General features: G+C 36.9%; 1 protein-coding gene across 1 annotated transcript in view; it reads right to left on the reverse strand.

Annotated features, from left to right (window-relative positions):
- LOC130681277 (bromodomain adjacent to zinc finger domain protein 2B-like) overlaps window positions 1-14,014 on the reverse strand; it is a 105,658-nt gene that overhangs the window by 11,431 nt on the left and 80,213 nt on the right. Inside the window, exons 12-17 of the mRNA XM_057493916.1 lie at window positions 10,016-10,078; window positions 8,099-8,243; window positions 3,460-4,044; window positions 3,128-3,283; window positions 2,582-2,742; window positions 576-635 (exon numbers count right to left, since the gene is read on the reverse strand). Of these exons, the coding sequence (XP_057349899.1) occupies window positions 576-635; window positions 2,582-2,742; window positions 3,128-3,283; window positions 3,460-4,044; window positions 8,099-8,243; window positions 10,016-10,078 (1,170 nt within the window). The remainder of the gene's footprint in view (window positions 1-575; window positions 636-2,581; window positions 2,743-3,127; window positions 3,284-3,459; window positions 4,045-8,098; window positions 8,244-10,015; window positions 10,079-14,014) is intronic.

Here is a 14,014-nt window from a genome sequence, read left to right on the forward strand (position 1 = left end):
AAGGGCTCTCTCTTATTTGGCTTGTCATGTTAATATACTTGTGAACAGCTCGGTTCAACTATTAAATATGCAGGTGACTTAAACTAGGAAGGAAGTTTAATATTCTGTATGACAGGACTGTGATAAAAATAGTTTCATATGCTGAAAAATATACCCAAATGAAATTAATAAAAATAGAGCAATGATAAATGTAAATTTCAGCTTTGAAGTTTAAGCAACCAATCAAAGAAATATTGGATGTGATACAACACACTTAAAAGCACAATGAAAGACGCAGAAGGATTTTTTTTCTAATAATGCATACTCAGTTTAGCAACGGTATGGTTTGGATGTTAAAAAGCTAGTACAAATTGGCATGAAGAGAAGTATAGTGCCAGTTTAAGGGAAGTAAAAGTCCCATGAACACATTAGGCATCTCTGTGTATAGTGAGTGGTACATTTTAAGAATATAGACACTGCCGTTTAATCAGAAGAGAATCGTGCGCCTGGAAACCATTTCACTGGACCGATGGCTGAAGGAAGTAATCAGCTTACAAAAGAGAAAACTGAAAGAGAGACACAGGAACTGTGTTTACAGGAGCTAGTAGAGTAATTCGGCTTTCTACAGAATCAGGACTAGATTCTTGCAGATTTTCCTACAATATAAAACAGAATTTCCGTATTATCAGCAATATTGAAAATAGAAATGAATGCATCTAAGTAGTACCAAGGCCACCTGCTTAATGTGTCTTCACAATGGCTAGTTCCCAGGGCTAACCACATAAATACTTAGTTTTCAGGAAAAAAAATCATTAAATCTTTTATAGATGGTAAAATGTTTTGTGGTTATTTCCATCACTTGTTGTTTAAGATTCCTCAAGACTAATATAATTACCATTCATTTCTTTAAAAAGTCCATAATAACCCCATAATACTGTATTAATAGGATGTTAGAGCATCTCAGTTAAAAAACCAATTTCATTTATCTTAGCTGGTGAGAACATGGGCAAGAACATCTAAGCAGTCGGTAATGTGATAAGGTCAATAAACCAAGATCTCAGTATGTCGCCAGGAAAACGTTAGGCCCACGCTCTGACTTTACATACAATTTCAAAATGCTGATGATATGCTTTCCCAACCAACGGCCATCTAGAACCGGCGAATTAAAACCAGAGGCAGATGGTCATGGGAGGAAAACAGGGAGAGTAGAACCAACCAAACTCAAACCAGCAAGAGGTAAACCAACCATGAGAGATGACGAAGACAGACTATGGAAAGCAGATGTAGTCGTTTAAAACGTAAAGCACACTAGGGCCTTTTAAATTACTGTAGGGGCAAAACCTCTTCACAGTCCCTGAGGGAATCATTACCCAATAATTGGTCTTCATACTGATGATCCGGTGTCACCAAGAGAATTTAAATCAAACTCACTATTCTCAATTTAAAAAGGCAGGGGAACGGTAACCTAAGCGATCCAACACACATGTTAAAAAATGATGGCACTAAATAGAATAATTTTCATTTCTCCAGAAAATTAACTTGTGTAGAAGAAAGAGTTCATTTGTTGAAGATGCCAGATAAGTGAGGCATTTTTATATTGTATTATAGTACCAGGAGGAGGATACATATAGTTGGCTAGCACAATTTCAGTAAATGATAAATTTTTGTTTCCCTAAGTGGGTAACTATGTCTGTGGTGAAAAAAGGGACATTTTTTTGTTAGCTCTGGAAAAATGACATTTTTTGAGATGAGATCCTCCAAAGTTTCTGCATGCCAGTAGTAAAGTAATTAATGCAGCTAATTTGTAATCATTGGTAGGACAGTATCATGGCGTAACTCTCACATTCTGAGAGAAATATGAAATATTCAATCAAATTACACAGAAACGACATTTTCTAAGCCTTTTCAAGTGTCTCTCTCATGCTTATTCATCATCCATCCATTTATTCTCAGAGACATCACATTATCAATTGAGAAGAGACATTTATATTCTTTTTAAAACCAAAAATTTTTGCACAAAGGTGAAGCTTTTCTTTTGTTGTCCTTTCAGTTTCAATCATGGCTGTGACATGGTAATGCCCAGTCAATAAATAATTAAAACTTTACATATATACATAGGATGTGAGTATGTGTACCACAACATAATGTTTTTAAATTAGCAATTTTAAATCATATAGAGTGAAAGTTCAACATATAACATGGCTATATAACGTGGCTTGCATACAAGACAATTACCAGGCACATATGAAACATTGCAGAAATAGTTTGCCATTACATTTATCGTGGCTGAAACTATGAAATCCTGCTTGTGGTGAAGAATTGCAGACCAGAAATGGTATTTTTCATGCCACTGAGGAGGTGGGCAGGATTTCATAAGAAGAACTCGGGAGGACAGAGCTGGTTTGATCCCACATTTAGCCACTTACTATATTATGACCACTGACAGGTTACTTACTCTGAGCCTTGTTCCTTACCTGTAAGATGGGGGAAATTAATCAAAGTGAGAACATTTAGCGCAGTAACTGGCATGTATCAGGCATACAATAAATGTCAGTTACCTCCCATTATTCTAAAAACAGATTTTATTCCAAGTCAATTTTACCTTTACTTGCAAACTTGCTGATGCGACTCTCCTTTCCAGATCTTCTACCTGTTGAAGAATCCTCAAATCCACTTCCATTGCTTGTTCTTCTACTGACCACTTCTCCACAATATCTCGAGTTACCGGGTTTTCTTCATTTTCATTTAATTCAATAATGGTAACTATATTTGAAAGGAAATTTATTTTAAAATCCACTTTATCTCTCAATGATTTCTTCCAGAATGTGAATGAAACTCCAGGGGTACCACGTACAAGTACATTTAACACACACAAATTCACTTGTGAATAAGCAAGGCAGCTGACTCTTGCAAAAGGAGCAGTAAGTACTCTTCTTTAGAAACAGAACAGTATGTCTGCAGGTTGTAACAAACTATCAAAAGTAGTACCAATTTAAGAAAATGTAAGTTGTTTTTGGGCAAGATAGGAAAGAAAAAGCCTATTAGTAATAAATTAAGATTAACACATACTAAAATATGCTTTAAGATGAAAGAATTAATTCTCATAACTAAGCAAGAGAGCAGAAATAAATCTCTTTTAGGTGCCCACCATCTTTATTCTCGATGCAGGCTTGAGTGATGTAATCCAGGTGTTTCTGAATTTGTTTTTGTAATGCCTTTTCTCTTATGCCTCTGGGATGTAGCACTTTGAGCAAAGCTTTTAAATGCTCTGGGTCAGTAATTCTCCACCAGCCAAACTGCATTTCTAAGCCAAGATAAACATGTAGGGCATTTACAGATATTCAGAATATGAATTAATGGCATGCTACAAATGAAAAAATTTATAACTATATAAAAACATCAAAGATTCAGCTATAATATAGAGATCTGTAACAATACAATATAGTAAGTGGCTACAGCAAACCCTCTCAAGGTACCCACCTTCTGGAATAGGCTTTGGACTAGGATAATCTACTGGTTTGGCTACTTCAAGAGCTGCAGGTGACTTAGAGGGCGGCTGGGCCCGAGGAGTTGGTGAAGAAGCAGCTGGCGCATCGGCTTGGGTAAGGGAAGCGTCCTCCCAAGGTGTTCTTGGCAGTAACAACTGGTCCCTGGGGAGAGGACTGTAGACCTTGCCTGCACCACCTGAACCGGTACTGACCAGATTCGAGTCTGTCCCTTCCACGCTGTTCTGTGTCACCGTTGGCTGCATGCTGCCCGGTGAGTGTCTCCCACGGTTCTGGTGAGGCAGTGCGCACCCATCTGCACCGCTCTTTGGTTTGGGGGTCGTTACATCTGACTCAGGAGGCACCTTAGCTACTTCTAAAAGCTTGCTTAGTTTGGAAAAAGAGCCAGGATTCTGAAGAATTAGATTTGTGTTATCTTTTTCGTTAGGATCTTCCTTTTGCTCACAATGATCCGGATTTGAACAATTTAAAGTGTCGTCAGAAGTATCAAATATTTCTTTGGTCTGGATGCTTTCTGCTTTTTTTCGTTTTTTTCTTTCTTTTGCAATTTCTTTCAGCCCTACAAAATCCAAAAGCATTACGAAGATCAGTTCCTCTAGATCAAACCATACTATATTTACTGCTATTTATCAAATCATATGCATAAATACTTTAACAAATTTCTCTAGCTTACTTAATACTCTTCATTTTTTTTCTTTTATACACTAGCTTGTTACGCTCACTGGAAAAAATTTTGTAATTTTGTAACTAACCACAAAAAATTACAATAATAAAAAATATTAAAAGCCATAATATACAAATTACTGCTAACATTTTTGTATTAATTTTTCCAGGAATTCTCTATGCACACATGAAATCCTATTTTACAGATTTCCAACCTGTACGTTTTACTGAATAATACTCTTTAATTATTCTGATGTGTCAATAAATATATACCTACGCCTTAAATTGTAATTACTATATTCAGTGGAATATATCATAAAAAATCAACCTTCTATTGATAGTTATTAATAGGGTCCGATTATTCATTAGTAGAAACAATGCTAGAAATGATGAATGATCTTAGATCTGTGTTTGGATTTTTTTTCTCCTGATTTACTTCCTTAGGATACATTTCCAGAAAAAAACTGAGTCCTAAGATATTACTTTTCAGAGTTTTTGAAACATATTGTCAAATTGCCCTCCAGAAAGTCTAGATCAATATACAATCATACTTACACGAGGGCATCTGTTTGCCTACACCTTAAAATGAAACTGAAGACTATCAATAACTTTTGTCTTTGGAAATATCCGGGAGGTGAGAATCTAAACTCTATTTTTTTCTGATCATTAATAAGACTGGATATTTTTCTGTAGGATAATAGGTATTTCTCCTTAGTGAACTTCTTGTCCATATTTTTTACCAGTGTTTTAATAATAATTGATAAGAAGTGTTAGAAAAATATAAACCTACTTTATTTAATTTGAAAAACGATGTATGTTCACAGTAAAATATTCAGTAATAAGAGGCTAATGTAACCCTTTCCTGCCCTACTCCCTCAGTTCCTATTTCTAATCTTCAGATGTAACTGCTTAATCAATCGTGTCCATACATCCTTTGGGAAATCTTACATGCATGCATATGACTATTAGTTTGTGCTGTTACATAAATGGGATGCTACTGTATTCTGCAACATTTTTATTTGGATAAAATTCAAATGCCTAAGCAAGGCCTCCAACACTGTATGATCTGGTTCCTGAGAACCACTCTTGTCCTTGCTAACCTTGCTCACCTTTCTCCCTTTTTTCAGCTTCTCAAACATGGTAAGTTATGTCCTTTCTTGGGGCCTTTGCACTGGGTGTTCCTCTGCCTGAAATCCTGTTTTGTTGACTGGCTCCTTACCCTTCAATGTTTCAGATTAAGTATCACCTATTCACAAAGGTTTTCCCTGACTACTCTATTTCAAGTAGGGTCCCCATCTTATTATTCACCTTAGAATATCATCATCCTATATGCTTCTTTTGCAGAATTTACCATTATACACATTAACCTGCTAATTTTAAAATATTTCATTCCATACCCCACCCCACACACTACAATTTAACTCAACAAACGTTACTTAAAGGCAGAGCAATGTTTATATTGCTTTAACAGGATCCCAGCTACCTAACATGGTGGCTGCTATGAAACTGGGGCTCAATAAATACTTTTTGGATGATGAAATAAAAGGATGACTTTACTATTTTCACTATATACCTTAGATTGCTTTCCATGATGATACATAGAACTGTATCACATTTTCCTTCAATCAGCTGCATAATATTCTTATATGGATTATCATAATTTATTTCATATGTCCAAAGCTCGCAAATTTCCTTAATTTTGTACAAGTTACTAGCTAGCAAGGAAGTACTAATATTTGTGCTTGATTTATTCTGAGAACTAGTATCTCAAAAATCACTTTCATATATCCAAAAACAAACAGATCAACTAACCACACTAGGTCTGAGACTAGTAGGGGATTTCAGAGGTGATACATTTTAATAGCCTATTCATGGGGTCGTTAACTTTAATATCCAAATTCTTACTTATAGACAGTTAAACCTCTCATTAAAATGTAAAAATTATTTTTAAAATCTTGGAAGTTTATAAGGATGTTAAGTACACAGAGATTTTTTAGATAGTTTTTCTTTCACCAATTTCACACAATCCCCTGTTCTTTCCAGCCCTTACTATGCTTCAACAGACACTTAGATTGGTCCCCTATCTTGGCTATTGCAAATAGTGCTGCAATGAACACGGGGATGCAGATACTGATTTGAGTTTCCATTTTCATTTGTTTGGATAAGTACCCACAAGTGAAAGTGCTGGGTCATATGCTAGTTCTAACTTTTCTGAGGAACCTCTATACTGTTTCCAATAGTGGCCACAACAATTTACATTCCCTGCAACAGTACCCAAGAGCTCCCTTCTCTCCACATCCTCACCAACACTTATTTCTTGTCTTTTTGATAAGAACCACTCTAACAGGATGAGGCGATATCTAATGTAGTTTGCATTTCCCTGACAGTTAATGATGTCGAGCCTCTTTTCAGGTACTTGTGGCCATCTGTGTGTCTTCTTTGGGAAAATGTCCACTGAGATCTTTAGATTGTTTATTTTGCTATTGAGTCATATTTGCTTTTGAGTTCTTTATATACTTTGGATAACAGGCCTTTATCAGATATAAGATTTGCATATATTTTTTCCCATTTAGTAGATTGCCTTTTCATTCTGTTCATGTTTTCTGTTGCTGTTCAGGGGCTTATTAGTATGACAGTCCCACTTACTTATTGACTTATTAGTTACTTAGTTTATGTTTTCCATGCTTTAAAATATTTTTATGTTTAAATATTTTAAGCAATCAGTTAAAAAAAGAACTCACTACACTCTCCTGTTTAACTAACATTCTGACCCATTCATATCAATCTTTAAAAATAAACACAACTGAAGCCTCTAAGTGCCCTCCCTGATTCTATCTCTATCAGCAACTTTTACCCTGGGAAGGCAGACCATGACTTTCACGCATCATTCCAATATACGATTTTATACCCATTCTTCATATTCTTTGACTCACAAGAAATAAATGACTGTGCAGAAGAGTAACTCTGCTTGTTATAGGCCAACAATATTTACATGCCAGCCACTATTCTAAACCATTTTCAATTATTATTAACCGTCCTTTGTGCCCCAAGGGTACTTACATTGTTGTATAGTACCTGTTCTAGACACCTATGTGATTAATCAGTCCCTTCTTTACATTGGACTGTTAAACATCTACATGGATGGCATGGACTAATGTTTTGTTTATCTTTGAACATCCAGTGCCCAGAAATGCCCGACACATACTGCGTATTCAAAAAAAACGAGCTGAAAGAAGTTTTCGCCTCCCTACACCACCCTCGGGCAATGGCTACATGTAAGCACTGACTTGACGCTGTGGCCCCATCAGAATCTAAGCATTTGAAAATGCCCAGACATAGTATTCTGAAACATTCAATTCAAGACAGTTTACCGGGCCTATAAATGCACTGTGTACCGCGCTAGTTAATTTAACAGAAACGGAGCCAGAAAAGCAGAGTCTAAAGGTAGAATATGAAGGATGTGTGATAATACTTAAGAAAGTAAGAAGTTTAATGGAGAAGAAGGTAATCACAAATTTCAAACACATACAAGACTTCAAGATGAATGAGTCTTATGCTAAGGGTCTTAGATTTAAGCAGTTTACCTCCAGGGCTACCGTCAGGATGGATGGTTGCTGCAAAGGTTAAAGAGTAAAGCACATGTTGGAAAATTTGACAGTGCGAAGGAAGAGAAACGGAGCAGCAGCTACACAGTACAATACAGGTAAAGATCTGTGTCCACTAAATGGGTGGATGTCAGAAAGTGCAGAAGAAGAAAAATCATGGACTGGAAAGGAATATTTATCAGTGAAAGGGGCATTATGAGTTCAAAAGAAATGAAAAACAAGGTTTTACAATGTTTATCCACAATGCACATTTGATTCTGGAAGCACACAATATATCGAAGGAGTAACAGGGTTTTAAAACGTATGGTTTGTTATATTACTTTGTAACAGATTAATGGCTCCTACCTGCAGCGCTCTCCATGCCTTCTACAAAAATCCCCCCACACTGGGGAAAAATCCAATACCGACGTCTGTAACGATCCTGGCCAAACATCACTGAACGTAAAGAGTGAGACGCATCGAAGAGCTCCCTTCTGTACTGACTCTGTTGCTGTTAAAAAATGATGCATACAATTATGCTATGGGTGTTAAGTGCTTTCAAAATGGATATTTAAGTGACTTTATACTTATCATGGCTTTAGAGCAGCTAGATTTCACTATTGAAGAAAGGCAGCAAAAGAACTGATATCACACGTCTGACTTCAGTTCCAGTAACAGTTGTAAAGACAGAAATTACTTTGAGGGTAATTAGAATATTTTTGTTGCCAAGGATTAAAAAACGTTTTGTTTTATTAGATATCTTATCGTAAAGCATGTCTTATATTTGGTAATAAACAATGTGATCAAGTGTTTCACTGAGCCAAAGACAATTGGCTCAATTCTAATGATTACAGTGTGTAACAAATAATACTCACATATACCTGTATTTGCCTATTTTTATACTCATGCTGCAGACCTTAGGCAGCATATGACTAAATTTTGGAATAACTGTGTGATGAATCTAATGACATAAAATGCAGATATCTCATAATACTAATCCTGAAATACTTCACTAATGCTACTGAAATTCAGTTTTACATGAGAAGTACATACATATACAGTCTATAGATCCAGTGCAAATAAAACCCACAAGTACACTAATGTAAAATAAAACACAGGACAGGTGAGAAATTGGGGATCAACAGAGGTGAGGCTTAGAACCTCACCCCCCCTGTTCTGAGAGAAATCTTCTGCATACGTGGATGTTTTATTGCCCTCGTCTACCTTGGATTAACACATAGTCTACAGGCACACACCTGATCATCCACATTTGCTCTCTTACAACACTAAACTATGTTTTCTACCTTTATCTTGTATCTACCTACCACTTCAGCATTTTATTAAAAATAATAATAATAAAGAGAGAAATGTGGTATCCACATATAAATCAAGTATAAAAATCAAATGAGTATTCCTATTTGAACTGACTGTTCATAGTTCATAATGCATGAGCAAAACTGAAGGTTTCTGTGATGGCTGCCCTTGTACTGTTCACCATGTAAGAACTTAATTCACAATGTAAGAATTTGTTCTCCATGTAAGAACTTGTTTGTTATGCCTCAGAAGATTGGAGACTGACGAAAATTAGGCTTGGAGTGGATTAATGATTGTGCATTGAGCATTGACTCCCCTATACAGAATTTTATTGTTGTTAACAACCATTTGATCAATAAATATGAGAGATGCCCTCACAAAAAAAAAAAAAAAAAAGTACACACTTCCAATGGTAAAATAATAAGTAACCGGGATATAATGAATATAGTCAAGATATTGTAACAGCTTGGTATGGTGATAGCTGGTACCTAGAATTGTCATGTATATAAATGTGGAATCACTATGTTGTACACCTGAAACTAATGTAATGTAATACTGTGTGTCAACTACCCTTCAATAAAAAATAATTATCTAGAAAAAAAAAAATAAATAAATAAATAAAATAAATAAAACACAGGATGCTGAAACTATTAACATGAAATCTGACTGAATTTTAAAAGTTATGAATTCCAAGAAATAAAACCATGCATTTATTGATATTTTGTATTTAAATAAAGAGCTAAAGAATATAGCTCTTGATTAAGTTAGTACCATGTCTTAAGAGGGAGGACTTTAACATTGGCAAGAAACTTTTACGGTTTAATTGTGAGAATGTTTCTGGAGCTCTCCATTTTAATTACTTACAAGAAGCTTGCTTTTATTTAGCAGTCACAAAAAAGGAATCCCATACAAGGTGGATTTTTAAAACACTGCAAAAATGATGTAAGCTATAATCTGAAAACTGCTTACTTTACTCAGCTTTTCAATCTGTCTTTCTAGCTCTTCAACACTTGCTGCTTGGTCACCTTCATCCTATACATGACAAAATACAGTATCATTTAAAGTTTTAAGATTTATTCAATCAATCTGTGGGTATTTAATGAAGGCCTCCTTTATGCAAAGCACTAGGATAGGCCCTATGGGAATGAGTAAGCCTCAGCTCTTGGTTCTTTGTAAACTAATAATCTGGTAGGGAGACACATGCACATCACACTATGGAAATAAAAACCACTACACAGAGGAAGCCATAGGGACCCCAAAAGAGGTAGAGATTTAAGAGTCATGGAGTTCAGGAGAGGGTGAGATTACTTTTAGTGGGAATCTTTACCGAGAGAGGCTACATGGAAGAAGTTGTGTCTTAATTAGCTACCGAAGAATGGTTCGGATTCGATCAATCAGAGAAAGCGCAGGGCATTCCAGAAAGAGTCTGATGTATCTTGACATGAAAGGTACACGAAGAGGTAAGACAGGAGATGAGGCAAGGATGAGTTCAGGGTTAAACGATCTAGAGCTATAAATGCTTGACCATGGTCAATAACGTGATCCTTTGAGGGAGGTTAAACGTGAGAACTACGCTTACAAAGATAATACGGCAATAGTCCTAAGATGGCCTGGAGCAGGGAAAGGATGAACATTGTCAAATCTGGTTAGTATTCCACTGCAGTGACTCAAGAGGGACGGAGAATGTGGGACTTACATAGGTAAAAGAAACAGAAACGGAGAAAAGCAAATGGACGTAAGAGAGTATTACCTAATTAGAAATGTTAAGTCATGGCCACTCATGGGTATGAGGCAGAGAGGGGTGAGGGAGACAAAGGAAGTAGTAAATTATGGTAAGAGTTTAAATCTGGGAGACTGCAAAACTACTGGTACCATTCATTTGGTACCAGTGACTCACTGGAGTCATTTTTAGGGCAAAGAAGGTAAGTTATATTTTGAACACATTGAGCTTTTATAAGAAAAATAATCCCTACGATATATAATACTAATTTCGTAAGTGGTACTTTACTGGTGATTACATGAAATTTTTCATTCTAGAAAATGAATATAGGAAAACAACCACCAAATTATATGTTTTAGAGGGAAAGCATAAAGTAAAAGGCACATGTCTTTTCTTTGTATCGTAGCCACGCTACTTCCTATGGGCAAACTACTTAACTCTTCTAAGACTATTTCCTTACCTGTAGATTGATAACAACATTTCCTGTAACATGGGGGCATCTGTGAGGGCCGAGGAGAACAGATCTGAAAGTAACCAGCAAACTTCCAGGCACACAGTGTGCAAACTGGTTACTTTCCCTCTTTCTGAAAATTGTATCTAGAAAATGCAGGTACCTCTTAGGTTTAAAAAAGTAAAATTTGTTTCCGGTGCTCATTTTCTAGAAGCATTTTTAAAAAGCCACACTGCCACCAACCACTCATGAGCAGGTATTTCTGGATGAGTAGTTATCTCCCCAACAAAAGGAAATGGAAAGAAGCTTTAGTATAAGCTATCGTTTATCTACTTCTCATCCAGTTTAGGGGAGCAAGTTACAGAGGCATTTAGGCATACTGTTTGTGCTAACAGTAACACAATTTCTACTTCAGGAAAGAAGTCTTAAAAGAGAACAGGCCCAATGACCCTCAAATAGATAATTACATAATTACATGTCTGTATGGTTCTAAAGTGATCTTTTGACTCGCAGGGCAAATGTTTGATAATATGCTTACACAAAAATACAATTCAAGCAACAGTAATAAAAAATACTTGCAAAAGACATCAAAGTAACTATGTATCAGTCAAATAAACTTAGTGCTGTTTCTAAGACTCTCCCTAAGATGAAAAGGAAGTAAAGTGTCTACTAAGGTTTGTTTAAAGCAAAGGAGTTTTGACTAATAGTCCTTATAATTTTAAGAGATGTGTAGAACTTAAAAGGTCAGAGAGAAAGGCAAGGAGACTAAGCACAAAGAACTCATCTCTGCCGTGGTTCTCCATGATTTCCCAACCAAAAGAGAGGCCACTGTATGTCCCTATGTGTCAAAGTTCGATCATCCACATAACCTGTTACCAGGCCAACTTGTGAAGTTAGAGCTCACGTAGGTTTCAACACAATTCTAAGGTTTAGGTATACAGACTCCATGTGCTGAAGGAATGAGGAGTGTGGAGAAGAGGGAATCATCTTTGAGACAAAGGGGGATGGACTTAGTCAAGGGCAGGACCTTCTAACAGAGAGCGATCACACGGGTCTCAACGGAAAGGCTCCCTGAAATGCATCTTCTAGGGAGTTTTAATTCCTGGCACTCTCCCCAAACTTTAATCAAGAATCTAAACCTACTTTTTGAGGAATAATGTATCTATCCTATCATTGGGCTCATTAAATAGTTAAATTTTTTAAGGCAATTGATAAGTGGCTACCAGTTCTTCATCATAACAGATAACTCTAAAATCACTTAAAAGAAATGTTATTTTGACTTGTTAGGTCCTAAAATTATTATCTTAAAAAGTTTTTAAACTGTTTTCTCACATTAACAACATATACATTTGCCAGGATTTTACTCAATGAAACCCTATAATCTACCTATAATTCAATTAAAAAGTCACTTTAAATGATATATGTGGTTAAGAGACATTAATGATATTTAAATAAGTAGTAACAAATTTTAGTAGAGTTTATCTACCTTGCCCCATTGATTATTTTCTTTATATCTTCAACCCCCTCTCTTACTGACTCCCTTCAACCCGAAATCATATTTAGCCTTTCACATCTGAGTAACCCTTGGTTGTCTGTCCCCTTTAGGAACCACCTTTTCCTCTGAGGCACAATGCTTACAGAAGTCATCTCACCTCCTCACCTTCTATGGTGCTCGATCCTTCGCCACCCAGCTCCTGCTCTGACCCGACTAACGACTGTGCTGCCACTGGTCCCCAGTGACCTCTGCCTTGCCCGATCCCACAGACACTTTCGATCCTCATCACACTAGACTCCTGCTACGTTAACATTGTTTATCACTCCCTCCTTTGAAATGTTCAGTTTTCTTGATTTTTGCTACTACTACATGGGTAGAAAAGAGCTGACATTGCAGGTCTGACTGCTCTATTTGAAAGGCCCGCGTACAAGGCTGGTCCCTGGCTGGTGTCTGGGAACTTGGATTTCACAGGGTTTCCTCCCACGCTGATAGACTGGCTCACTGGAACCCAACTGGGCTAACAATGGGGTGTATACTGAACACCTGTTTTTCTCCTGGGAGTTTTATACTTGTCATAACTCATTCCTAGGAGACTGAAGCCCATCCTGTGTGACTCCACTGGGAAAAGACTCTTAACAGTGTGGGTCTGGTTTCCTCTGGGCTGTGGCTCACACGTCTTTTCTCTCTGATTCTGATGTGTGAGTCTTCCTAGTGAGTCACTGACTCTGGTGATGGCCTCAGAGATCCTTGAACCATTACAGACATCTCCTACCTCTACGACTGCTCCTTCTTCAACAAGAAGCCCTACGGGATCTTCTGAAATGTTGACATCCCTTTGGGGTTCCAACTTCAGTCTACTGCTATGTTCCCTAAACCAATCACCCTGTACAGAAATCACCCACCTCATGATTTTAAACTACTGTCTGTGTGAATAACTTCCAGATCTATATGTTCATGACTGAACTCATCTTTAGGCTTCAGATTCTTATATCCAACTTACTGCAGAACTGCTGCAAAGGCACCTCAACCGTAACATGTCCAAAATGAACCCACCATCGTTTCTTGTCTTCCACTATCTGATCTGCACTCCCCTCCTCCTCTATCATCTATTTATTCTGTTCCTCCTGATTTCTCTAACTCAGTTAATGGCAAGAATACCACGCAGCCTCCCAAACCAGATGGTCGGGCATCAATCCTACCCTTCCATCAACCTACCAGTTCAAATACTACTCATTCTTCTCCCTAAGTATTTACTGAAATCGTTTCCTCCTTCTTCCCAACTACCATCGGGCTCGTTTGGGA

This window comes from Manis pentadactyla, chromosome 16 (assembly GCF_030020395.1).
Source record: "Manis pentadactyla isolate mManPen7 chromosome 16, mManPen7.hap1, whole genome shotgun sequence".
NCBI lineage: Eukaryota > Metazoa > Chordata > Mammalia > Pholidota > Manidae > Manis > Manis pentadactyla.